This window comes from Gallus gallus, chromosome 1 (genome assembly GCF_016699485.2).
Source record: "Gallus gallus isolate bGalGal1 chromosome 1, bGalGal1.mat.broiler.GRCg7b, whole genome shotgun sequence".
NCBI lineage: Eukaryota > Metazoa > Chordata > Aves > Galliformes > Phasianidae > Gallus > Gallus gallus.
Window position 1 is genome coordinate 122038350 of NC_052532.1, and position 26037 is coordinate 122064386.

At 42.6% G+C, this 26037-nt stretch overlaps 2 protein-coding genes across 5 annotated transcripts in view; one reads left to right on the forward strand and one right to left on the reverse strand.

The window, feature by feature from the left end:
- Window positions 1–75: 75 nt before the first annotated feature.
- On the forward strand, window positions 76–22595 carry ACE2 (angiotensin I converting enzyme 2). Of its 2 annotated transcripts, XM_416822.7 has the most exons (18): window positions 76–363; window positions 2584–2742; window positions 4528–4621; window positions 5193–5336; window positions 5793–5905; window positions 6587–6695; window positions 7404–7501; window positions 8930–9099; window positions 9967–10193; window positions 10798–10942; window positions 12531–12629; window positions 13298–13420; window positions 13740–13912; window positions 14619–14677; window positions 18641–18741; window positions 19693–19809; window positions 21007–21201; window positions 21811–22595. In XM_416822.7, the coding sequence occupies exons 1-18, from the start codon at window positions 181–183 to the stop codon at window positions 21926–21928; spliced, it is 2427 nt and encodes an 808-aa protein (XP_416822.3). In that variant the 5' UTR covers window positions 76–180; the 3' UTR covers window positions 21929–22595. The 2 variants fall into 2 exon arrangements, with proteins under 2 accessions (XP_416822.3, XP_040559294.1); XM_040703360.2 differs by lacking the exons at window positions 76–363; window positions 2584–2742; window positions 4528–4621; window positions 5193–5336; window positions 5793–5905 and having other exon boundaries at window positions 6634–6771.
- Window positions 22596–24453: 1858 nt separating this feature from the next.
- BMX (BMX non-receptor tyrosine kinase) overlaps window positions 24454–26037 on the reverse strand; it is a 32465-nt gene continuing 30881 nt past the window's right edge. For all 3 annotated transcript variants that reach the window (XM_040703367.2, XM_040703373.2, XM_040703366.2), the window contains one exon: window positions 24454–25572. In XM_040703367.2, coding sequence (XP_040559301.1) covers window positions 25498–25572 — 75 coding nt within the window. In that variant the 3' untranslated portion in view covers window positions 24454–25497. The remainder of the gene's footprint in view (window positions 25573–26037) is intronic.

The following is a 26037-nucleotide window of genomic DNA, read 5'->3' on the forward strand; positions in this document are numbered from 1 at the left end:
CTTTTTACAAAAACTTTTACCTTTCTTTCCTACAATGGATAAAACCTATAAAAGGCCTGGAAAACTGGGTTCAGCCTCTTTAGCTCACACTTGCTATGCATAAAGGCTGATGAGAAGAAGGCAGAGAAGCTCACCTGAGGAAACCTACTTCATCCAGAGGTTCTCAGTCCACTTGTGAATATGTTGCTTCACTTCTGGCTTCTCTGTGGTCTGAGCGCTGTTGTGACCCCTCAGGACGTCACACAGGAAGCCCAAACATTTCTGGCAGAGTTCAATGTGAGAGCAGAAGACATCAGCTATGAAAACTCACTTGCCTCGTGGAACTACAACACCAACATAACTGAGGAGACAGCCAGGAAAATGGTAAGTGCTCCATTCCTTGGGTTTTACCAGTGTTTTAGGAATCCAGTGGTTACTTTCCAGTTTGTTTTGGTTCCACTAAGGTGGACATAAATTTGGGTTCTGCTGTAGAGGCTCGCATTACCACAGCAATGTTTCACTGGAGTGCCCAGGCCTCTGACAGCTCCTACAGCCTGAGGCTGGTGCCTGGGCTGCCCACACACTGCACAGAGTTGGCTGGAGCCATCACTTCGAGTCACCCCAGTGAGAGGCAGGAAAAGACAAGGGAGTGCTGAATGCTTGGCCCCAGAATCAGCTGGGTGGAGAGAGACCTTCCTCCACATTCACTGCTGTTCCAAGCTCACCCAGAATGGTGTTTCTGAGCAGGTCACCATACGTTTTCTGAATGCAAACGTTTTGTTAAATGTTTGCTGGTGATCTTGTAGAGCGTTCTGTATCTTTTACACATTAGGAGACCTTCCCAGAAAATTCATCTCATAACTCTAGCTGTTAAGAGATTGGCTGGAGGTATTAAGCTGGGAAAAATGAAGTGAGATCAGATTCCCAAAAAACCAACATTGGAATTTGTAGTATGGTGGTCTAGAACACTGATGTGAAAGTGAATTTATATCTCAAGGAAGGACCATAGTATTTGTACTTGCAAGATATTTCAGGCAGCTTGTCCTGCTTTCCAGCATCAACATCTTGCTGCCCCAATTAACTGGGTCTCTTGGCAAGTGCTTGTGTTTGCAAGAGCAGTCAGCCATACTCTGACTAGTTGCTGATACTTCCATGCTGCAGCCTTGCATCTCATAACCTTGGAGCCATTAAAACTGAACAAAAGCACCTAGAGATTTGTAGCTACGTGCCTTTTAAGGTTAACTCAAGTCTTAGAGAAAAACAATTCAGAGCATAAAAATGAAGCTGAATATCCTATGTCTACTTTGGTGCAATGGCATAAGCCTTCCACTTTGTCTTATAGCTTAATTAAAACATGGTTTAATTATAGTATTTCTTAATTAAAGCAAGGAGACTGGTTGCTGGAAGAAATCCTAATGGCTAATCATTGTCAATCTGGAATGCTTTCCAAGGCACCAGGTACTTAAACTGTAACGTTTCCAAACACGTAAAATGAAAGAACCATATAGCACTTTCAGCATTAATGAGATGGTAATAAAATACGTGAGGAGATACCAGCAATAAGAACCAATTAGTCCAGTGCTCAGAGAGGATATTTTCTCTCGCTTGATCTCTTTGGTAGTGCTGGTAATAAACCCACTGCTTCCCATTCTCCCTTTGTGTGGGAGGAGCAGAGTTAATGAATCCTGTCCCTTTTGACTCCTTGCCTTCCATTTTCCTTCTAAATTGGGCCACAGAAGTCATAACTGTTTCTCTGACTTATCAACCAGTTTCTTTAATTGGGGAAAAAACAGACTGCAAGCTTAATGCTTCTGTAACCACAGAACCCCTCTCCTGCCCTGCTGCCTCTAGCACACCTCTCCTTCCCCAGTTGGGGATTTGCACAGTAATGCTCTTCCTCTGGGTCCTCATCAAGTTCTTGCCCAGTTTTGCAAGCTCCTGAGAAATGGGCAGACCTGTTTGCTTTGCTCTTGTGAGGGAGGAGTGTTCGGAAAGATTGCTAGGGGCTGTGTGGGCATCATATGTCTGCTGCTGCCCTGAAGCACAGGGCTGGGCAACCTGGTCACTGCCCTCAAGAAAGCCTTGGTCTCACTGTGCATTTATTGCGTCCTTCAGCAGCAAGATGTAACAGTTTTTACAAGCACCCTCTCCACAGCCCAGGAAGTTGTCATGTGCACAATTAATTAAACTATCCCAAGGGCTGAGGTTAATTAGTACTGATCCTGTTGCCATTTTGGACAGGTGCTGATGTGCTAATCTCCCTGTACAAACATATTTGAAAAAAGACAAAAGAAAAAAAAAAAGAAGAGGGATCTTTTAAAGATGGTGTCAAGACTAAGTAATATTCATATGGTTGTTGCTTTGTGCACTGACATTTGGAGTTTCATGCATATGTAATTGCAACTGACACAGGCTGCCCAGAGAAGCTGTGGTGCCCCATCCCTGGAGGCGCTCAAGGCCAGGTTGGATGGGGCCCTGGGCAGCCTGAGCTGGTGGGGGGCAGCCCTGCCCACGGCAGAGGTTGGGACTGGGTGGGCTTGAGGTCCCTTCCAACCTGCTGCACTCTCAGTGGAGTAACACAGTGTTTGTTTGAACCCCTTGCAGAGTGAGGCAGGTGCCAAGTGGGCAGCATTTTATGAGGAGGCCTCCAGGAACGCTAGCCGCTTCTCACTAGCTAACATCCAGGATGCTGTCACCAGGCTCCAGATCCAGTCTCTGCAGGACAGGGGATCCTCTGTTCTGTCACCGGAAAAATACAGCAGGGTAAGTAAGTTGCTGAGCATAGCTCTTTTGTGCTACAAGTGCAAGGGTATGGAGCTGTCACCACCCCGCTTGGCTTGGGATTGTGCTTTTTACAGGAGCACGTACCTGCACCAAGTGACCTTAGAAATACAAGGGGTGTCTGCCTTAGAAGTTGCTTCCCACTCATGTCAGCAGTTTGTCGTGTTATCCATGCAATAAATTGCAAACTTGCACCCGCCTCAGAGTTGCCCTTGCACAAGTGGCCGGATTAGTCATATGGGAAAGGAGGACCCGTGCTGAGTGCGCAGCTATGTGCATAGCGAGGGTAATAAGCAGGTGGAGGTGGGTGAAAGGACGCTCAGTGAATCAGGCAGGTGGAGGCAGACAGAGCCTTTCTTCAGCAAGGTGCTGAGGCCAACATTTAGCAAGATTCAGAATGAGGTTTGAATTTTCACTGAAGACTTCACATAAAACACGTTTATGATAGCAACTGTATGGGGAATTGCAGTGAACAATGCAGTGAGTTCCACAGACTCAAAAGGAATCTATAACACACTCAAGGGTTGAGTTGGCACCTTACAGCTGAAGATCACACTGTAAGATAGCACTGAGATAGGGAATCCTACATTCCTCCTTATTGAGGAGCCAGGAGTTAGACTTGATGATCCTTGTGGGTCCCTTCTGACTTGGGGTATGCTATGTTCTGTGGTTCTGTGGAAGCATACTGAGATTTTTTGGCTAAGATCAGCAGAGTTAGCCACAATGCATCAAATGCAGCAGACTGGCTGGGCTTTCTGTCTGGTCCAAATGAGATGTGTCTCTGGAAAGACAGATTGCCTTGCTGGGAATGCTGAAGGTTCATAGAAATATGTATTTATTTTGGAGCACAGCAGTGCACTAACAGTAGTGCTGTCTCTCTTGAGGAGGTATTTTCTTCAGTATCCTCTACATTTAGACACATCCAGGTTCCTAGGTAAATAGTCTTTTGGCTGAAATGATTGATTTTTGCATGAAAAGTGACTTTCTTCAGTCTGATAGGGTTCTGTATTTAAATATTTTTCACTGACACAAAAATTTCTTGGGATCCTCATTCTTTTTAATGCTGACTGTGATAAAGTTGGAGCTAGCCATCAGTGACTCCTCCCACTGACAGCTATAAATGGTTTTGGTTTAAAGCTTAAATGGAGGAAAAAACTAGTCCTAAAGGAAAAGATAAAGGTAGTATGTGTTTTTCATGAGACACAAAAGCTTGAAAACATTAAAAAAAAAAAAAAAAGAAAGGGTTTCTGAGCTGAATGATTCCAGATGCATCTGGCCTTCAGCTGACCCAAGATCTGGGCAGCAGCTTCTCAGTGGTGGGCTTCGAGCAGGTGTGTGCGTGGATGCAATTCAATGAGCTCAGCCCGGCTGCCTGCATAGAAGAGGCATTTCTTGCTGTTGCTTCAAACCATGAGGAGGCTATAGATAGATCCATGTTCATGGGAGCGTGTTGCTAAACTTTATTGCTTTATTGCATCTGTCTATTGACAGTTCAAGTTCATTAAATGCAGAGCTCTGCTGAATGGATATTAAGGACCTGTAGATTACGTCATATATCCAAGAGATTATCTGTGTCTTCCAGTTAGACCCTCCTTCAGTAATATGTTCAGGCAAATTCTTTCATTAATCTCTACTGAGCTTAGATACAGGCTGAAGTGTTAAGGTGGTGAGTGAAGTGTTGAATAGAGCTCTTAAGAAATCACCATAACTGGCTGTTATTTTGCACAGTGTGTGTTTCTAATGGGATATCTCACATCTAATTTGCAGCTGAACTCTGTGATGAACTCAATGAGTACCATCTACAGCACTGGGGTTGTCTGCAAAGCCACTGAACCGTTCGACTGTTTGGTGCTGGAGCCAGGTGTGACATTAACAAGTGTTCCTGTGGTACCCTTTGTAGTGTGAGTTGAAAAAGTGAGGGGAATCCACGAGAGCCTCCTAACTGTGAGAAAACAGTTTCCCCAGATATACCCATAGTTATAGCCTGCTATCTAAAACTTAGAGTTTCATTGCAGCTTGCAGTTCAGGGACCTTGGGGATCTTGATGGACGAGAAGCTGGACATGAGCCAGCAGTGTGCTCTTACAGCCCAGAAGTCCAACTGCATCCTGGGCTGCATCAGAAGAGGGGTGGCAGCAGGGAGAGGCCAGTCCCAGGAACACTACCAAGTCATGGGGAAGCAGGGGGAGAGCATGGCTGATTTAACTGACTCATGGTCTGTTCTGTGTCTCTTAAAGATAAGAAAGGGAAAACCTTAAATCAAAAAGGATGCAATAAAATAATGGGATTTTTTAATACATCAAACACAAAATGTTATCTTCTTAGCTCATGGCATTTCTTTTGCTTTGGCTCATTTGCCTGCTGTGAAAGAAAAATAAAGAGATTCTGCTTTTTCAAGGCCTGGTACTTACTTTTTTGTTGTTATTCTGACAGGTCTGGATGATATTATGGCCAATAGCATAGACTATCATGAGCGACTGTGGGCCTGGGAAGGCTGGAGAGCTGATGTTGGCAGGATGATGAGACCATTATATGAAGAGTATGTTGAACTTAAAAATGAGGCTGCAAGGCTTAATAGTGAGTTGCATTTTTCTTCTTTTTTTCCTGGCTTCTCTTGAGTTTAATCTTGCACCATTTGCACAGAATTTACAAACCAGATCATTTTACACATTGATGATGGTTTGGTTTTTTTTTTGTACATATTTGCTCTCAGTGTGCACGATGCAAAATAAAATGCAATGCAGGCATGCGCCAAAGAGCAGATCAGAATTACATTGCCAGCCTGGAACAAAAGGGGAATGTCTTCGTTGGCACTCTTCCCAAATGCCATAATATTGCCCTTCAATAGATACTGCCTTTCCCAGAACTGTGCTGTTGTGCTTTGAGGGCAAGCTCAATTTCCAGCCTGGTGTTACTTCAGTTCTGGGGAAAGGCTGTTGTTGGTCTGCATGGGGTCAGCAGGGAACTGCACTGCTGCTGATGGCTGAGATGTGTTTTGTGCTGTGTCCTGGGGTGACACCTCCTGCTTTTCAGATTATTCTGACTATGGAGACTACTGGAGAGCAAATTATGAAACAGATTATCCAGAGGAGTATAAATACAGCCGTGACCAGCTGGTTCAAGATGTGGAGAAAACATTTGAGCAGGTAGGGGAAGGGAAAATCTCTTATGGGGCTCTTGGACTGTACTTTGTCATGGTAGGGTCATGTGCTAATGTTGTGAAGGAAGAATATAGACCTGCTCTAGACTAGCCTGTCTTAGTCTACATGGAGTTGACAGCTGTTGGGGGGTCATCAGTGGCATTTTTACCTCTGCAGCCATTCAAGGACAAGCCCAAAAGAAAGAAGCAGAGAGCATATAGGTTTGTATCCTTTTCTGGAGTCCCCTTTTCCTCTTGATCTTTTCATTGCGAAGACTTTGTACCAGCCTCTAAAAGGAATTCTAAAGGGTGCCCCTTCCCACAGTCCCCAGACAGTTACCACATGTGGGGATGGTGCTGTTTTAGTCCCACAGGTTACACCTTGCCAAAGGCCACAGGTCCTTATCTCTCTTCCAAGTAGACCCTGTGAGGGTAAACAGCAGCCTAGTCACTCCATGTCCAAAACTAGAAATGCTCCCTTACTTACAGATGAGCAGGACATCTGGGGCTAGAGTATGGCCTTGGTGCTTAAGCTCTAAGGTGAGGACAGAGCTCAGCCACAAGCATGGTGTGCATTTAGCTGTAGGGGGAATTCCATCAAATACCTTTGAGGCTCCCTGTTCAGGAGGGACAAGTTGGGTAGAGCCAAGAAAAATTAATTTGCTTTTTCCTCCTCTTCTGCCTCCAGATAAAACCTCTGTACCAGCATCTGCATGCCTACGTGAGGCACCGTTTGGAGCAAGTCTATGGCTCTGAGCTCATCAACCCCACTGGATGCCTCCCTGCACACTTGCTGGGTACGACAACGTGGCCAGTTCGCACAAGCCTGACCTTGTATGCGGGATGACCACCTTCAAGGCACATGGGAACAGAGTAATCTGCCTGTTTAATATTAACAAACAGGGTACAGATAAGAGAAGGGGAGAGGAGAAATGAGATATCCCTGGCAGAGATGGCACAGGTGCTCAGCAACAGGGGCATGTGGGAAGGCATGTGTCTCCATCCCTGCTGGAGCTGTAGGAACTCAACCTGAAACTCCAGCACTGCAGTGGAACATTTCCCTCCCCTCAGCAGCACTGGAGACTTTCAGAGAGGTTTATTTTTTCCTCTTTCAAATCTTGTCCTTAGCATTGGCGTTTCATGACTTAGCTTTTGAAGCATGCAGCATCAAGCTGCTGTAACTGTAATATATACAAGCACAACAGTGGCAATCACATGGGCGAGCAACGTGGGGTTTCAGTTTTGAGTAGACCTTTAGGGAGGTAATCAGTCCTGGAACTGTATTGTACACTCACTGAATGGCTAATTTTGGGGAATAAAAGATTGTTGATTGGACTTTGACATGACTTCCCAGTGCTACTCCCTCTACTTTGTGTCTGGATCAGATCTGTGTAGGCATATAAGCGTTCCTGTTTATAATATTGAACAATTTATAGAATTGTCTGACAGCTTTGAACAGTACACAATTATGTAAAGTTCCTCTATGTTTTTTTTCTCTTTTGAAGGTGATATGTGGGGTAGATTTTGGACAAATCTGTATAACTTGACTGTTCCCTATCCAGAAAAACCAAACATTGATGTAACTTCTGCAATGGCTCAAAAGGTAAGACATGATAAAGTCTTTATTCAATATGTGTTATGTTATGAATTTAGATGGAGTAAAAGTTACACACATGTCAGCCACTCTCTAGAAAACCAAAGCTGTCCTAAAGCAGCCACACCATCAGCAAATAATTGCTTTCTGCTCTTCACCTTAATGTGTTCATTCTTTTCCTACTGTACCTTTTCCCTTAACCATTCTCCTCTCTTTGTTTTCCAGTCTCTCTGACCTGGCCTAATCTAAGCTCCGAGTCTATTTCCTGAGACACTTATCCATTAAGAGATACATTTTGTAAATATAAATATTGTAGGACTCATGGAGCTGGCTGGTATCAAATAGGAGCTTTGCAAACTATTACCATAATCAAATAATCTGTATATCACAGGATTTTTTTGCCAGTCCTGTTTATTTGGGTGCAGCTAGGAAACTGAAATGCTACCTACTTCTTATCTTCTGATAACTGCATAGCACCATAAGGTCAGTGTTTGAGTTGTGCAGTATTAACAACCATGACTCTTTTGCCGGACTGAGAACACGGGTGAAGGTAACTCTCTGTACTGAACCCTACTGCTTTTATAAAAAAGAGGGAATTGAATGGAATTTGTTTTTTGAAATGTGATTATTTATCTGATATCTACCTTCCACCAATAGGAACTGCTCCATTCAGATGTTATACCGGCAAGAGTGGATAGCTAAATTTGATTCATAAGCAGTATGCATCAATCTCACCCATATTTTCTAGCACTGCACCCCCTGTAGTCTTAAATTTACATACTGTGAAGCATCACTGTGAGGAAAGGAGGCATTGCTTACAGAGCCGCAGGGACAAAGTCTGGGCTCATCTTTGTTTGTGGATGTGCCTAATTTAGGACTGGTGTCTAACTTAGCCATCTGCCACATAAATCTCTGTGAAAACTCAGCCCAGTCAATGCAGGCATTTGAAAATATTCTGGACATTCAGTTACCATCTCACTGGCAACTCATACGGATGCATTTGCCAGGTTTAAAGTTCTGGCTGAGCCCTCCACTCACACGTTTGCTATGATCACAGCTCCACTGCTTCCAATAAGTTGCCCCCTGCTGAAGTGGCTGAAGAATCAGATCCCATACCTGGCATGTTGCTGAGCCTTTAATTGTCTCCACAGCCTTATCTATTACTTAGGGCTTCTCTTGTCTGGGTCAAGTGCTGTCTGCTGACTCCGATTGCTTAGAAGCCTACTTTGTTTGTGGGGAAAATAGCTGAATTCCAGTTCCCAGCAGAATTTACAAAAGTGGCCAAAAGCGGACGCTGCCACCTGACTTGCAGTAAGTCGGGTGATGACCTGAAGTCACGGAGGGGCCAATGTGAAGTCAGCCGCGCTGCTTTAAGTCAACATTTGAGAACAGGCTCCATGCAGAAGAAATGACCAAATGTGACATTGTCTGTTTCAGAACTGGGATGCAATGAAAATATTCAAAACCGCTGAGGCTTTTTTCGCCTCCATTGGTCTCTACAACATGACTGAAGGCTTCTGGACAAACTCCATGCTCACAGAGCCCACCGACAACAGGAAGGTTGTCTGCCATCCTACAGCATGGGATATGGGGAAGAATGACTACAGGTACTTCAGCCTCTGTGACTCTTGTAGCATCTCCTCAAACATTCATTTTCACACTAAAGGCGCAGCATGCTGTTTTAAGATTTCACTCTTCTTTATTCATCACTATATTCATCACTCTGACTGATAAAGGGAAAATGAAGGACAAGGGGGATCCTGTGGGATTGTAAAACTTACTGTGTATCTCTTCCTGTGAAGATCTAAGGACTATTCTCAAATTTGAGCAGAACAGTGACTATTATACGAATTAGAGAGGTAATGACTATGTTTGGGGGCTTAAAGAGTAAGTATAAATGTAGGTTCTTTTTGGTATCACTGGGATTTATGGACATGTACACATTCTGCAGCAATGGCACAGGTCCCTGGGCAGCAAAGGAAAGCCCCCTGAGATGCCACCAGCTGCATTTAGCAGATGTATCAGAGCTGGTAGGCAGACTCCCAGAGCTTCATGAAAAAACGTCAGTTTATTTAATAGTTGGGAAAGGAGAGGGAGAGCAAATTCTCACACAGTGAAGTCTCCTGGGACGAGTTCTGTCCTTTATTAAGTGGTACCTGCATGAGGATGAAATGGCAGGAGTGACCGACACATGGGTTTTTTGGCACTACCATCTGCTTAGAAATGGATGCTGGCTCTGACTCATGCCGTGAGCTTATCGCCAAGTTTCAGGGAGCAGATGCTTCATATAAAACAGACATTTTCTCATGCTCCCAGTGCAATTTCAAGATGAATGAAACTGTTTTGCAGGGTTTTCCTCCAAGCCCCAGCCTTGCAAGGGAACATACTAGGGCTGCTCAGGATGCAGGCAGGGCTCAGGCAGCTGCCAACCCGGGCACCATCTCTAACCACAGATGCTTTTCTATGGCTCACAGGATCAAGATGTGCACCAAGGTTACAATGGATGACTTCCTGACGGCACACCATGAGATGGGTCACATTGAGTACGACATGGCGTACTCTGTACAGCCCTTCCTGTTGCGAGATGGGGCCAATGAGGGCTTCCATGAAGCAGTAGGTGAAATCATGTCACTCTCTGCAGCAACACCACAGCATCTGAAATCTCTCGACCTCCTTGAGCCAACTTTCCAAGAGGATGAAGGTGAATAAATGTATATGTATTTAACTAAAAACACTCCTGGGATTACACAGCCCATCTAGATGACCCTCCAATGAATCTTTTCTATTTCTTGAAGACTATTTTCTTGAAAAATTTGGTATATAAAGCCATACTTTTCTCTATGAAGGTGTTCATTTAGCAAATTAGGTGAAGCTAAAGCCTTGAGATTTACATACCCCTTTATGTGAATACTGAGTGGACAATGTAGGTGAGGTAAACCATCACTACAGTGCAGTTTGTTTCGCTTCTCTGAGTATTACATTCTAAGGATGGAGATGTACTAAAATCTTCAACCTAGAATTCCCTGAGATGTTTTTCACTGAAGGAAAATAGCATGTAAATGCCTAAGGGTTAGGTTATTGAAGAGGTAGGGGTGAAAAAAAATAAGATGCAGAATCATATACAAAATTTAAGTGATTTTTTTCCTCATGTTTTTTCAGCAGTATTCTTTCTTCCACTTTTTCCTTAGTGAAAAACTGTAACTCAAACCAGATGTAAGTATTAGCTATAAAAGGAAGGAACTGTAGGTGCCTAATTAGATACTAACTGCTATCATAACCATTACCTTAACTGCTTATCTCTTCAGAAACTGAAATCAACTTTCTGCTCAAACAAGCACTAACAATTGTTGGAACAATGCCTTTTACTTACATGCTGGAGAAGTGGAGGTGGATGGTGTTTAATGGTGAGATTACAAAGCAGGAGTGGACGAAGCGGTGGTGGAAGATGAAGTAAGTTTGAGAAATGAGAACTTTCTGCAAATAACTTTGGAAACCATCCGTTCTTAGTTCCTCTGTGTATGGAGATGCCTGTGTTCCCTGGTACAAGCTGTTTCTTGGGGTGTTTCTGCAAAGCCCCGCAGGGTGCCAGGTAGAAATTCCCAGTGTGGTGCAGCTGAGGTGTTGCAGACAGAGTATCCCCATTAGCCCTGAGTTCAGTTACAGATAACTTACCTACCTCCCAGCAGATTTTCTTCTCATTTCTAACATCAGCTTCTCAGATAAACACAACCTGTGGCCTTTGCGCAGAATGTTCCAAATCCCAGGATCAGCACTGCTGTCCCCTTGATGCGAGCCCCAGGGCATCTTCATAGCACAGACCTTCCCTGAGTCTCACTGAAGCATGCTCTGGTTTGTTCCTCACCCCTTAAGGACAAGTGGAGGGTGGACTCCATCGCACTTGCCAGCCTGAGAAGCATGCAGATCTCAGTCTAACAAATATGTTGGCATGATTTTCTCCTTCACTTTTTCTCTCCACTTTACAGTGGTTTTGGATGTAAATTGTCCAAAAGAACCCAGACTGCTTCTTTCCTCTCCTATGTATTCATATTCCTGCTAACTACTACCTTTCTCAGTTAAGAAAATACAGGTCCCTTGGCAAGCAGCAGCCAGAGGAGCCTCTCCATATTATCCTCACCAGCCAATCTATTTCCACCACTCTGTAGTTCAAGATGAAAAAGTAGCTTCATTCAGGCTCGAGTAATTTCCTTAGATGATTAACATGGGCGCAGAGTAACTCAAAGTTACTGTTGTATTCTCTAACAGGAATACAAACACAAAGCCACCATCATCAAACAAACTCCATGATAGAACATGATGTCAGCAATCCTTCTGACCTACTGTAAAAATCAGTCAGCTTTGATTTATTCAAAAGTAGCAGAGATGTCAGAGAAATGGAGAATGACACAGTGCTCAGGGAAGCTTATCACATCCGTTGTAGTGACACTGCAGAGCTCTGTGCTGGAACAAGACCTTGTCATACTGATTTATGAAAAATATTTCCATGTAAGCTTTTTACTGTTTTCAGAAATTAGGGCATAAGTTTGTTGCCATAGTACCCTGATCCAGAAACATGCTCTCAGGAAAAAAGTATAAGTCTCCTCTCCAGGCCAGTGGGACAGCAGGTCATACCCCCTTGGGCCACACAGTCTCTATATGCTTTCACCCAGTGTGAAACTGCGAGTGTTAGTGTCCAAACTTGGGATGTCCCAGGGCATGATGTGTGCTTGAAATTTGTGTCTTGTAGCATACTTCACACCCTTGTAGCATACTTGTAGCATACTTCACCAATTACTCCCTGCATGCCTTGCTATAATACAGGCACTATCCTTGTGCCATCAGTTTCAAAGCAGCATCTTCTCTGTGGTCTCCAGCTGTTGAGCGGTTGAGGTTACCAAGAGCTGTATGTACCTCTTGTGTTTGGAAGGCAGAGAGGTGCCCGTATGTATCAAACAACACAGGGGAAGAGCAGAATCAGATACTTATGCTCTTATTAACTATTAATGGAAATCCTGTATTTTTTCCCTTCTTCCATCCCCAGGAGAGAAATAGTTGGTGTTGTCGAACCAGTCCCTCACGATGAGACGTACTGCGATCCTGCTGCACTGTTTCATGTGGCTAATGATTACTCATTCATAAGGTAGACATACATTATCAGAATAAGATATATCACCTAAAATATCTACTGTATATTCTTACAATGCCATCTTACACTGTTTTACTGAAGGCTATTGGTTTCAGTGGAAATTTTCTGCGGACATCATGGGCTTCTCAGTGGCAGTCTCTGATGGGCCAGGAAGCTGCTGGGCTTCTTGCCAACTAGAGCAGATTTGTGCACCCCTCATTTCATTGGGAGCACATCGTTACGATGTTCCTGCCTCCTGGAATCCAACATGCCCCGTACCACCATCACTTGGGCAATGCACATGCAGCCATTAAGCACCTAACTCTGAACGTCCATTTGTGCCCCAGCCACCTCATCTCCGGATGCTCAGTCAGAGCAGATAGCTGAGCCTTAAAAATTTTCCTTGCTCCTGAATTATAGAATCATAGAATCACCAAGGTTGGAAAAGACCTCCAAGATCATCTAGTACAATCATCGTAGGCAGGGGCATTTCTTCTATGTTGGATTATTACACCATCGTTAGCACAGCCTGTAAATACTAGCTGCCTCCCTCCTTGCAGTGAAGTTTCCCAAGCCAGAAAAGGGAGCTGACACTGCTGGACTCACTAAATTCTGGGGGCTTAGGGTTTCCATGACAGACTGCTAATAAAATATGTGCCTTCATGCTCCCTGCTTTCCTTTAGGTATTATACTCGGACGATTTACCAGTTCCAGTTTCAGGAGGCACTTTGCAAGGCGGCCAACCACACTGGCCCTCTTCACAAATGTGACATCACCAATTCTACAGCAGCTGGTGGGAATTTGAGGTAACAAAGCCAGTTTATCACATTTGTAAGGCAGGACATAGCAAAGCCTAAGTCACCTTGACAGCTTTCAGAGACAGTGAAGTTACACCAAGGGTTGACTTTGCTTGAAAATTTAGCATTTGTCTTCTCAGTTCATGTTGACAATTTGAATAAATTTATATCAGCTGAGGATGCAAACATCAAAGGTTGAGTTGCCTGTTAATGAGAAAATAATTTATTTTTGTTAATAAAAACATTTATATTGATTGCAGATTGTTTTGCTAGAGGTCTAAACAGAACATGTTAATAATATATATTACCTCTCCTTCCATTTACACAGGCAATTGCTTGAATTAGGCAAATCAAAGCCCTGGACTCAAGCACTGGAAAGTGCAACAGGAGAGAAATACATGAATGCTACACCCCTGCTCCACTACTTTGAGCCTTTATTTAACTGGCTGCAAAAGAACAATTCTGGCAGATCCATTGGCTGGAATACAGACTGGACACCATGTATGTATTTCTTGTGTGTAAATTAAGGTTGTTCATTAGTCCACATAGCCCTTGACCAGCAAAGTCCCTGTCTTTCAGTAGCTCTTGAAGGCTCCTTTCTGTATGGAGATGGGTTATGGGAGATTACACTGAGCAGTAAGTTTCACTCATGGAAAGGCAAACCAGTACAGAAAAGTTAGTTCTATTTGTTTGCTGTCTTGTGCTATTCAAAGAAGGGAACTCAGGGGGAAGAAAAGGAAGAGACAGAAGAAAAATTTCATCCTGTTGTGATGATGTTCAGTGTTGAACAATCCACACTGTTTACTTGCAATCACTGGCAGTACTGGAGAGCCCTGTAATCCTTAGCCTGTCCCTCATGGTGGGATTCACCATGCCAAACACCAGCACCTGCATCTGAGCTGCAGATTCCTTCCATTGGAGCAAAAGAGTCATTTCCATCAGGACATGTCTGAACAAGGCCAGAAGACTGCCCTCTGGACATACTCTTTCTTTCTGTCCACTACAAAGCAGGGCATAACAATGTCATAGCTGATGGCTCAGGTGCGGATGCTGGCAGTGGAGGTGGATAAAGGGAAACAAGATAAATCCCACCAAGCTGGCCTGGGAAAGCAGGTGAAGCTGCAAGGAAAGTCAAGCTGTCCCTTCATTTCCCAGTAACTTTATGTCACTGCAGCTCTGGCACAGTCCTTCTTTCTTTTTAAATCAGATTCTGACAATGCCATCAAGGTACGCATCAGTTTGAAAGCAGCGCTGGGAGATGACGCGGTAAGTGTACTTGTACTGGGACACTCTTTGTATGGCTTAGGCAACAGAAGTGCTGTGCTGGCTGCTCCCAGGAAGTGAGGCAGGGTCGGGCTGGTTTTGTGTCTGAAGAGTGGCATCAGCAGAGATGAAGGGTTATCACACAGAAGATGTCTTGTCTGGGTTTATCATTCACACGGTATCTAGAGTAACTGAAGGCACCTTCCAGGGATCAGCCTCACTCATGCTAAGGAATGCATATCACTGGATGGGCTGAATTATTCTGTCGAGATGCCAATCATTTCTTACCTGGTGGCTAGCAGAGATGGAACTGTGTACTTAAAAATCACTATATTTTTCCCAGCTGTGCTGGTGTCTCTAAGTAAAAATAAAGACTTTATCCTAGTTTCTTCCATCATGGCTGCAGTAGCTGCCTTCAGAAATTAAATTCAAGTAGCTACTTCACATTAAATACGGAGCTAAAAGAGAGAGGCTGAATTCCACTGAATATTATCAAACGTTTTCCTGCTGCAACACTTCTGGATCTCTGCGTGTTTGCTGTAGGGCCCATTTGTGCTGGGCAGTGCAGGAAGAAAAGGGCTTTTGTTCCCATGAGCGTTCCTGCTCTGCCTGATGACACCAGTTGGACCAATAAAACTGAACAGCAGCCAAACACACTCAGCAAAACAAAAGATGGTGTTTTAAGATTTTAAGCGGAGTGTTGGCTTGGTCCATCTGTTTAGCACAGCCACCTGGCTGACAATTTGCTCTTTTTCCTAAAAGAAAGATGCCAGTCTCATGGAGGCAGCCTGAGAGGCTTCAGAACACAGACTCCTGCTCATGCTAATAGCTGTGTACACCTTGTAGATTGTTAGTGATTTTCCAAGAGTGTGTGTGTCATCAGCAGGTCATTTAGACCTATGTGCCAGAGCCCATTGGACTTGCAGGGCTGCAGTACCATGGGCTCATTTTTCATAGGAATTAATGCTCTTGCTTCTATCACTCTCTCACACGCATGTCCCATTGGTGCTTTATTGCTTCCCAGACCGCTGAGTTGAGTTAGATACAATTCAACACTGATATCAGCAGCATGAATAGGTTCCATATTACAACACATTTATTAGTCATTACGGTTAATGTTTAGCTTAATACCATTTTTATGCCTGCCTTTTGCCATCATAGCTTTTGTTGTGCAATTGAGCAGCTGTAAAACAATCTCATACAGATTACTTAATTTGAATTATTGTATGGTCAGTAGGTTCCTAAGCTCTGATGAGCAAGCCATGAATTTGCCTCTCAAAACTAGTCCCCATCACCATTGTGCGAGAAACCTTCTCATCTGGGAGCTTTCTACTTTGCCCCTTTTAATAGTTCACAGCGCACAGAAGCTGGGAATATGGTGCAAGTGTTTGTTTAAATATTTGGAGGTGTCTTGCACCATCGAAAGAAGTAGTGGAGTCACTGTCCCTGGAGGCATTCAGGAGATGTGTGTATGTGGCACTGAGGGACATAGTTCATGGGCATGATGAAGATGGGTTGCTGGTTGGACTAGATTATCTTACAACTGTTTTCCAACCTTCATTCTACAATCCTGTGATTAGAACAGCAGAAGACATTCTGAGTACGATGAGTTACTGTAGGATAAGGGGCAGCTGCATCTCCGCCAGGCAGTCCTGCAGCTCCCAGAGACTGCCCTAGATGGCACCAGCAGGGAAGGTTCAGTAGCCCAAAGTGCTGTCGAATCAAGCACTGTGGCTCACAGGTAGCCTTGTGCCAGACTGTTCTTCTGCAATTACCCTGCTAATTTTTCTTAGGCTGATTTTTCTTAGGCTAAAACCGCAGCCAGAGCACTACCAGTGTAGATGATGAAGCAGAAACACTCACAGCTTTGCTGTAGCTGGGTGTTGTGCAAATGCCCTCCCAAGGAAAGCTGTTAGAAGTTCCTTGCTTAATCACTCTATCTTACCTAAAATAAAAATTTCATGAATGGGAATCCCTTACCACCATTTGAAAACAAACATGGCGTCAGACACCGGTTCACAGTTCCCCACTGGCTGACTGTTATGTGTGTGATCTCATTACATATGGCATGTTGAAATGGAAAGCAGTCATTCTGCTGGAATGTAGGTGCATTTTTCCATGGAAAACTCTTCTTGAATTAGAAGCCAGGTGTGCATTGCCTTTCAAGCTGCACATGGGAACACAGGAAGATTGTTTGACTCTGAAAGCAAAGCAGCCTCTGTGGCAAACAACGGGCACCAGGTAGGATTTTTGAGATGCCTAGGGACAGCCTGTGAGTGGTCACTTCTCACATAGAATCATCAAACTGTTAAGGTTGGAAAAGACCACGAAGATCATCTAGTCCAACCAGCAACCCATTACACCATGCCTACTAATCATGCTCCTCAGAGTCACATCCACATAGTTCTTGAACACCTCCAGGACTGGTGACTCCACCACCTCCCTGGGCAGCCTGTGCCAATGCATCACCACTCTTTCTGAGAAGAATTTTTTCCTAATATCCAACCTGGACCTCTCCGGGCACAACTTGAGGCCATTCCCTCTCATCCTATTGCTGTTACTGGGGAGGCTGACCCCCACCTCACCTCAGCCTCTTTTCAGGAGTTGTAGAGAGCAATGAGGTCTCCCCTGAGCCTCCTCTTCTCCAGACTGAACAATCCCAGTTCCCTCAGCCACGCCCCATAAGACCCCTACAGCTTCATTGCCTTTTGTTGCTAAGTACAGAAAGCAGCTGTAGTGGAAACAAGCTCAGTTATCTCCTAGTTTATAAATAAATGGGAAATGAATAAATAAACAACAACAGCAACCACAACAAAAACCACTGTGAAGCCTAAATGTTGGGGACAAGAGGTAAAACGAACTGTTGCTTTTCATGGGGCCCGATGCAGCCCAGAGCAGCAGCAGTGGGCTCCTCCTGTTCTCACCTCCACTGTGTTCCTGTCCTCATTCTGTGCTGGAAGGAGGGCAGGGAGGGAGAATGTGCCTGGGTTCTATAAAGCAACATTACAGCAGAGCAGGCTTCTAGCATACCTTCTTGAATATCACTCAAGAAAATATCAGGAATGGTATAAGGCTATTACTAACAGTGTTTATAGACATTCCTGCAATGCAATCAAATCCAGGCTTTTGAGGGACAAAAAAACTTACTGTAGAGTTCAACAGAATTTTTCCTTTCATGCATGCATGACATTGCTCAGTGGGCTGGGCTGAGTTGTTGGTGCTTGCAGAGATTCGTGTCCCTTTGCAGCTCCCAGATCCTGCTGCAGAGAAGCAGGTTTTGATTTCAGTGTCTCATTGTGGGTTACTTTGGAGTCACAAAACATCTGGGAAGAGCCCATAAAAAGAAAGGGTATTTCTTATGTTGCCTCTCCGTCTCAAGGGAAAAAGAACAGTAGAAGTGCTGATGTGAAGGGCTTTTTACAACATCACTCTTTCTCCCCCCAAAAAAGGAAACAAGTAAGCAAAAGAAAAGCCATCCAAAAAAACCCTCAAAATCCCAACTAGTCAAGCACATAGATGAGCTGCCTTCACACAATACTTGTGCACTCAAAGGATGTTCCTCTGCCTTAAAAGGACAGATCTACAAATGAAATGATAGGGCTAAAACAAGGTCATTAAAATCATTAAAATCAAAGATGAAATCATTAGACTTCAACTCAGGTACACAGTAATTATTGGTTAGCCCCAGGGAGATGCCTTGGGCTGCAACAGCTTCAGCACCCCACATAGAGCTACCAGGAATTGCAGAGGTACAGTGTGATGGATTGTGTGGCAGTGGGGGATGCCTTCTTGCTTATTCTTCTGCATAGTGCCCAGATTAATGGAGCTAAAATGTTTGAGTAGCTTCCTACAATGCTGTCGTGGCACAAATCAATAAAACAGAAGTGCATGCCAAGCATTACAATTACTATTTCTAACTTGCCGTACAACTATCACCTCTGATGATCTCTTGTTCTGTCTTTGCAGTATGTGTGGGATGCAAGTGAGCTCTTCTTGTTCAAGTCATCCATTGCCTATGCCATGAGGAAATACTTTGCAAAGGAGAAGGAACAAAATGTTGACTTCCAGTGAGTGGTTTTCTTACCCCTGCCAGTTATGTCTGTATTGCTTCTGGCTTGGTAGCAGTATGAGTTAGTGGAATTAGTTATTATTTCTGCTGAATACAAAAAGGAAAGGTGATAACAACAATGTCAAACATCAGCTGGTTGTAAAAGGCAAGGTGCCTGCTTCGTTACGTGCTGTTCCTTCTCTTCCTGAGAAGTGTGAACTTCAGAAACAGCCTGCTGAAGTTAGACTGCTTATCAGATGGAGAAGTGAGCCTTGAGAATTTCTGCACAATGCAGATATAGGAATATCATGGAAGAGATAGTGATTAGAAAAGATTTCTAACAATATATATTTATGATATTGTATATCTGAGAAGTTCTGAGCCAAGGAAAGATAAGCTTGTTGAACATAATGCATTAGAAATCTATGCAGACTTATGAATCTTATCTGGGTTTGCTTACAAACATAAAATCTATCATCTGAGACTGATTTAAGTAAGAAAAAATACCCTTTTTCTTAGTTTCCTGAAAAACTTTCAGGTACTATCTACTTAAACTATTCATTATTACTGTATAGAACATTAGTCATGTAATTTCTAGGATCTATACCTAGCAGAATATGAGATTATTTTACACTTAGTATTCCATACATCACCTTACTTGCAAGCCCCATCCCAAACACTCAAGAGGCCCAAACATTCTTATTCTGTAGCTGATTATGTGCTTTGGGAAATTATGCCAAAGATTGTCCCAGGTATGGAGTAGACTCTTTCCATCTAAAGGTACTCCTTAGCACATAGAAAATGAAATTATAACAGTATTATTGTTTTCAATTCCAAGCTGAGGTCACTAGGAAGCCTTTACTTGGCACAGACCAGCATTGCCTGCCTAATGCAACCATTCCCTTACCTGAATTTAAAGATAATGTCATCTCAATAGTGGAGAAACCTTTATCTTCTGATTCTCAATCAGGGTTACAGACATTCACGTTGGGGAAGAGACGCAGAGGGTCTCCTTCTACCTTACAGTCAGCATGCCAGGTAATGTCAGTGATATTGTGCCCAGAGCTGACGTGGAAAAAGCCATCAGGTGAGATTTTCATTTCTGGGGGAAAAAAAATGTATGAAAGGGTGGAAGGAAAAGCAGAGCTTAAGGCTGAAGAAATAGGAAGTGAGATAAGAAATTCAGTTCTGCAGTTTGCATGGAAATATTAGGATGAGAGAAATTGTTATGACAGAAGAAAAACAATCCATCTATCTGATGGTATCTTGGACAGAAGCCAATGTAAAATGCTTCGAGGGGCTTGTAAAACTGCCATAACACACGCAATTGCATCATACTTTGCCAGGAAGTGTCATTGCTCAAATTCTAACAGGAACTATCCTATATTCTGAAATAAGGGGGCATGGTAATGGTGTGTGCATGCACAAGTGCATGAATGTTTCTTCCTCTTGTTACTGAAAAATCAGTGCAAAGTTTATTGTTAGCAAGGACTAAAATGATGCATTAGAAAGAAAGCCAAATGTATTTGATCAGAACGAAATGAAGAGGTCAGAGCAGGAGCTAGTTCCCACTTATGGGTCAATGAACAGTTCTTTTATAGCACAGTTTGACACCACTGTAAGTCACTACTGTAAAAATGATAAGTAAAACTGCAAGACTGCAGCTGGTCATGGATAAAATACAGTGGGAAAAGAAGAGAGCACAAATCTAAAAGTAGCAACAATGTAAGATGGCATTGAAGAAGTAGTTAGAGGAAGTAGTGAATCAAAGGAGAGTACAACCAGGGAAGTATTGTTCAGACTGAACTGACAGAAGCAGAGGTTCAGGGAAAGACACAGAAAAGACAATGGGGAAAGTGTTCAGGGCAAGAAATATCATGGATCATGGTTGTGGAAGGCTGTAGGATGGAAATAGGTAAAGAAGAAGGCAAAGCTGTGATTTTCTGTCATATAACTGAGTTAGTTATGGGTAAACAGAATGAGAAGCAAAGCACAAATAAAGAATGAGATTAGAAAGCTGCTTGCCTCATTGTGATAAGCTGTTCGATCTGGTTTTAAGAGCTTAGGCAGTATCTGAACATGTTACTTAAGCTGCAGCGGGTTAAGGGCTTAAGTTATCGTGTCTGTTATCCACCAAGCTGTGACAGAGGGAGTACGGGGCTTAGCAGTACCTCCTGCAATCAGCTGATCAGTTCAGTGGGAGCTTAGCATACCGGAGAATTATAAAGGAACTGAAAAATGTTTATTTCCTCCAAATAAACTTTTAATGTGCTCTTGATGGCAGGATGTCTCGGGGACGAATCAGTGAGGCTTTCAGACTGGATGACAACACGCTGGAGTTTGATGGCATAGTACCAACCCTGGCCACACCTTACAAACCACCAGTCACCATCTGGTTAATTCTGTTTGGGGTGGTCATGAGTCTGATTGTCATTGGAGTTATTGTCTTGATCATCACTGGTCAGAGGGATAAAAGAAAGTGAGTGGTATTTTTGATACTATGATCTTGGCTGCTGGGAGAAGAACCCATGGCTAAAGCATTAGGGTGCTTACAGATGAGCCCTCCTCTTCCCATAAGTGGTGATGGCTAAAGGTTCAGCTCCCTGATGAACACAACTGCTTTGGCAGCTTAATGCAAGTTCCTTTTCATCAGCACTTTAACCACGGCAGCTAAACAGGCCGTGGCTGCAGAGCTGTGGCATAGCCATTCTTCTGCCAGCCCTGGTGCAAGGCTCGTGGAGAGCCTGCTTGGAGCACAGTGTCTGCTTCAACAGAAGAGTTTGCCCACATTCGTCAGCACCTGCAGTCTTCAGAGATCTTGTTGGGGGTTTGCCAGGGATGCCATTTCTCTTAAAAATTATTGCATCAACACCAGTGTATTTGGGTTTGTTTTTTATGTCTCTTCGTTAATGGGATTTCTGAGAATGTAAGTTGGCTTGCTACAGTTCCCCTTAAAACCAACACAAAATCACTTTTGGTATAAATATTCCCAGTTAAGAATTGTATTATTTACAATAGCCTATTCTGAGGATCCAGAAGGACTTGAACAGCAGAGGGACTTGTAATATAAAAAGAATTTCCCTTACAGGAAAGCAAGAGGGAGAGCGAATGAAGCAGGATCAAACTGTGAAGTGAATCCTTACGATGAAGATGGAAGAAGCAACAAGGGTTTTGAGCAATCTGAAGAGACACAAACATCCTTTTAGAAGACATGCTAGCTTGTTTTTGTTTTGTTTTGTTTTTTGTTTTACTTGTGGTGTCTACCAAGGACCAAAAAACTATGGATGTCGTCAGACACAATGACTTTGGGTGGGCAATGGTAACTTAATCTGCTGTTTATGTGGTAACTAGAAAACATGCAAAAATGCAAGACTTTTATGTCCTGTGGCTTTTCTATAAATTATATTCATCATAATACACACTATCTGTGCTTTTCATAGGTGTGCTGCATCCCATTTGTCCTTGTTTCCTCTGTAATGAGATAGAAAATCTTGGAAGTATAGAGTTGTACATAGCTGAAGACAAATGAGAGTAACTCACATACTTGTGATGCCCCTGAGGAATATCTTGCCTGATGGAGAGCTCAGAAGTCTATCTAATAGAGAGTAAGGAAAAAAAAAAAAAAAAAAAAAAGGCCACCAGAAGAATGTTGGTGATGAACTCGGTTTAGTATGAACTGAGAGCAGTTTTTGCACTTTCAGGAATCTGTGTCAATGTAAAATGGACACTGAGTGATGACTAGCAAGCACTGGAACTTTGTTAGAAGGCTGTACCATAAGTTATTTTTTTTAACTGGTTGCTGGGCAAGTACTGTGGAAACCAAATAGTGTACGTGCCCTCATAAATAAATAAATAAATAAATAAATAAATAAATAAGTGTGTTATGTTCGTATTGAAACGTGAAATAAATTTCCTTAATACTAAATGATTAGTAAGTCAGCTATTGCCTCCATGATACCAAATACTGCGTTACAAATATGACATATTACAAATATGAACTGTACAATTACATAGATACTTACTGTAGTAAATTTACTATATTTACAGTATATTATAACTCACTATTATTTGCACTATAGTGTAACTATTATTACAAATGAGTATTTCACAGACATAATGGCAGCATAGAATATCTTGAATTGGAAGGGACCCAAAAGGGTCATGAAATGCTGTCACATAATTTTATATAATAGTTTTGGGAGTTTATTTTTTTAAAATGTATGTGTGCACGTGCAGGCATATGCTCATGTATGCAAACATATACAAAAGTAAGAGAAACCAGGAGTGGAGCTGAGCAAAAATTAGAACTCTACTTCATGGAAGAGTTTCTGCATTTCATCATTTTGCACTGTTACAAAGTTCAGAGCTTCCAAAATGCATTAAGAAGGCAACCAAGAAAAAAAATCTTATCCTTGCTTTCACTGCCTATATCAGGAACTTCAAAAAGTGCTGATTTCTACACTGAATGGCTAATTCATGTGCTTAAAGTTAGATAAATGAATCCCCTGTAGTATTTTATCAAGTAGCGTATCATGACTTTGTCTTGTCCTGGGTTCCCCTTTGGATATCACTGCACACATTAACATTGTTCCGCACCTGTCTCTAGCCTTCACTTTCATCAGCCCATGTATTTTATGTAGAATCTCAGATATGTCTCATGCACTTCACAGAAGAATTAAGAAGAGGCAGGGTGCAAACAGGCAGTCTTAGCACCATGCTCTAACAACATATAAAATAAATGTTGGTGTTACATGTTACCGTTGGCCTTCCTATGGTATCCTGGGCTCCACCAGAGGAGGTGTGGCCATCAGGGACAGGGAGGTGACTGTATCTCGCTACTCTGCCCCTAAGATCATCTAGTCTAACCACCAACCCATCACACCATGCCCACTAACCACGTCTCATAATGCCACATCCACACGGTTCTCGAACACATGCAGGGACGGCGACTCCACTACCTCCCTGGGCACGTGGAGGAGGGAGCAGTTCCAACAGGAAATAACCAGAGACCTTGGGTGGAGATTAGGTACCCACAGATAGACATCAAGCATAGACTGTCAACTCCAGCTACCCTTGTGGTGGTGGCATCAGAAGGAGCAGATGCATTGATAAAACAAACAGCAGAGCTTCAGTCTAGAGGGACATGAATAAACTCGAGGACTGGGCCGACAGAAACCTTGCGAAAATGTACAAGTGCAAAGTTCTGCATTTGGTTTGAAATATGTAACGTGGCAGCAGATTGAGGCTTGGGAGGGTCAGTCTGAACCTGGAAAGGTAAAGCTATTTGTGAGGAGGGTATTACAGTGCTGGAACAGGCTGCCTGTTCCATGCTATGAGAGAAGCTGTGGAATATCCATCCTGGGAAGTGTATAAGGCTCAAGGAGACAAAGACGTGGCTGGTAGAGTGCTGAGGACAAGAGGCAATTGAAGATGATTCAAAATGGTAGGCAGATGAAAGTAATAGTTGCAAACTGTGCAGGCATATAAAGTTGTCTATACTACATATTTGATTGCCAAAATGTCCCCAAATCTTAGTACTTAGCTAGACTTTAAGATAAATAAAGTATTAAGATAAATAATTCAACTGCATGTGTTTTACCCACTTACAGTACATCAACAGAAACAAGGAATGACAAAACAGGAAACAAAGTAATTAGGCATAACAGCCACCCTCAGATCTGTTTTCAAGATTAACATTTCCATTACAACAAAGCATCCATTTCAAAGGAGAGAAGTTTTTCAGAAATTTTATTTCACAACCTCTTCATTTTTTGTATATATTGGATGGGCCATTTACAAATGTCAGTATGTAACTTTAGATTCTGTTACAGCGATGAAACTTCAGATGTGTTTGGTATATCCAGATGGAATGAAGTTGCCCTTAATTAGCATAGTGCTATGCACGTTTGAAAGTTGGGTGTTCTTATTTAACAATTCAGAATTAATGTCAGTAGAGAATGTTCTGTTGCTCAGCAGTACAATATCTGGCTAAGCAATATAGTGTAAGTTTTTTTCAATTTTTTTGCTCTTAAAGTTTTATACAGATCTGCCAAATTTAACATTTATTATTGCAATGACTACATAAAAAATGAAAAGGAAAAAAAAATAAGTGTGGAAAGAAGTAATAACTCCCTAAGGAACTTTCTGTATGTAGCAGAGTTGCAAATATCTTAGATATGCAGCTTAGAACAAATTCAGAATCAGACATACACCCCAAGGGCCAAAATTAAAATCAATACTACTAGTAAGCAAACTGATGTAATATTTTACCAATAGCAATTTATAAGTAATTGAAAGTGAAATGATAACTACTTATGTTGTTGTTCCTTACAGCAGTTCTGCATTTGACCTCAGGCACCAGCTTCAGGGATTTACAAAGGAAAAATGCATTCAGATGAGTTGTGATAATCAGAAAGCCTAACTAGCATTTATTTCCTTGTTTACATTTCCAGCTAAGGCCAAACGGTGACAGCTTGGAAACATGGAAGGAGTGTATACAGTTGCCGTATATCTCAGTGTCTGAGGAGTCCTTTGAGACAAGGTGGACCGAATGAATTACATTCTTCCACAGCATCCTTCTAGATACTGTCACCTGCAGAGTATCATAAAAGCTTTCCCCATAAACTTCTTGGTCAAATCCCTAATTAAATTAGAAGACTAACATATAGTGTAACAGAGGTGGCTCATGTCAGGAAGAGTTCAGATTTCACTCTCTCACAGAAGGCAGGTGATATGGAACAAGTATGCACAGTCATCTGTATGTGAATCTTCTTTTTCAAGGCCTGCTGTCTTCTCTCAGCACCTCAAAAAATGATAGGAGCTGATGAAAGGCAGGACGCTTTTCTGGCAGCTGGATGAAGCAAAGATGATGGATAAAGTTATTTAGTTTTAAATGCATGCAGAAATTCAGAGAGACAGTGGTGCTTATGGGACAAAGAAAATTAAAGGTTTTTTTTTTTTTTATATTTTTCTTCTGTTGTGATAATTTATTCTTCTTTCTTTCCATTTATATTTTTCTCAAATTTCTGCCAATAATATTTAAAGAGACTGTCATTGCTGTCATTTCACGGTATCACCAACAATATGCCAAATGGTTCTTTGCTGCAGGTGAGGAACAAATCATGGTCCACAGAAACAATAAATCAGAATAGTTCTTGGCACAGCAGACACGCCTCTCAAGATAACATCAGCATGATCAGTATTTGACTCCTTGAAAGCTCACAGATGGGATAACCCACTCCTTCCTTTCTAAGGGTGTTTTTTTTCATGCAACTTTAGCTATCTAAAAAGGTAGATATTACCTCTAAATTAATTA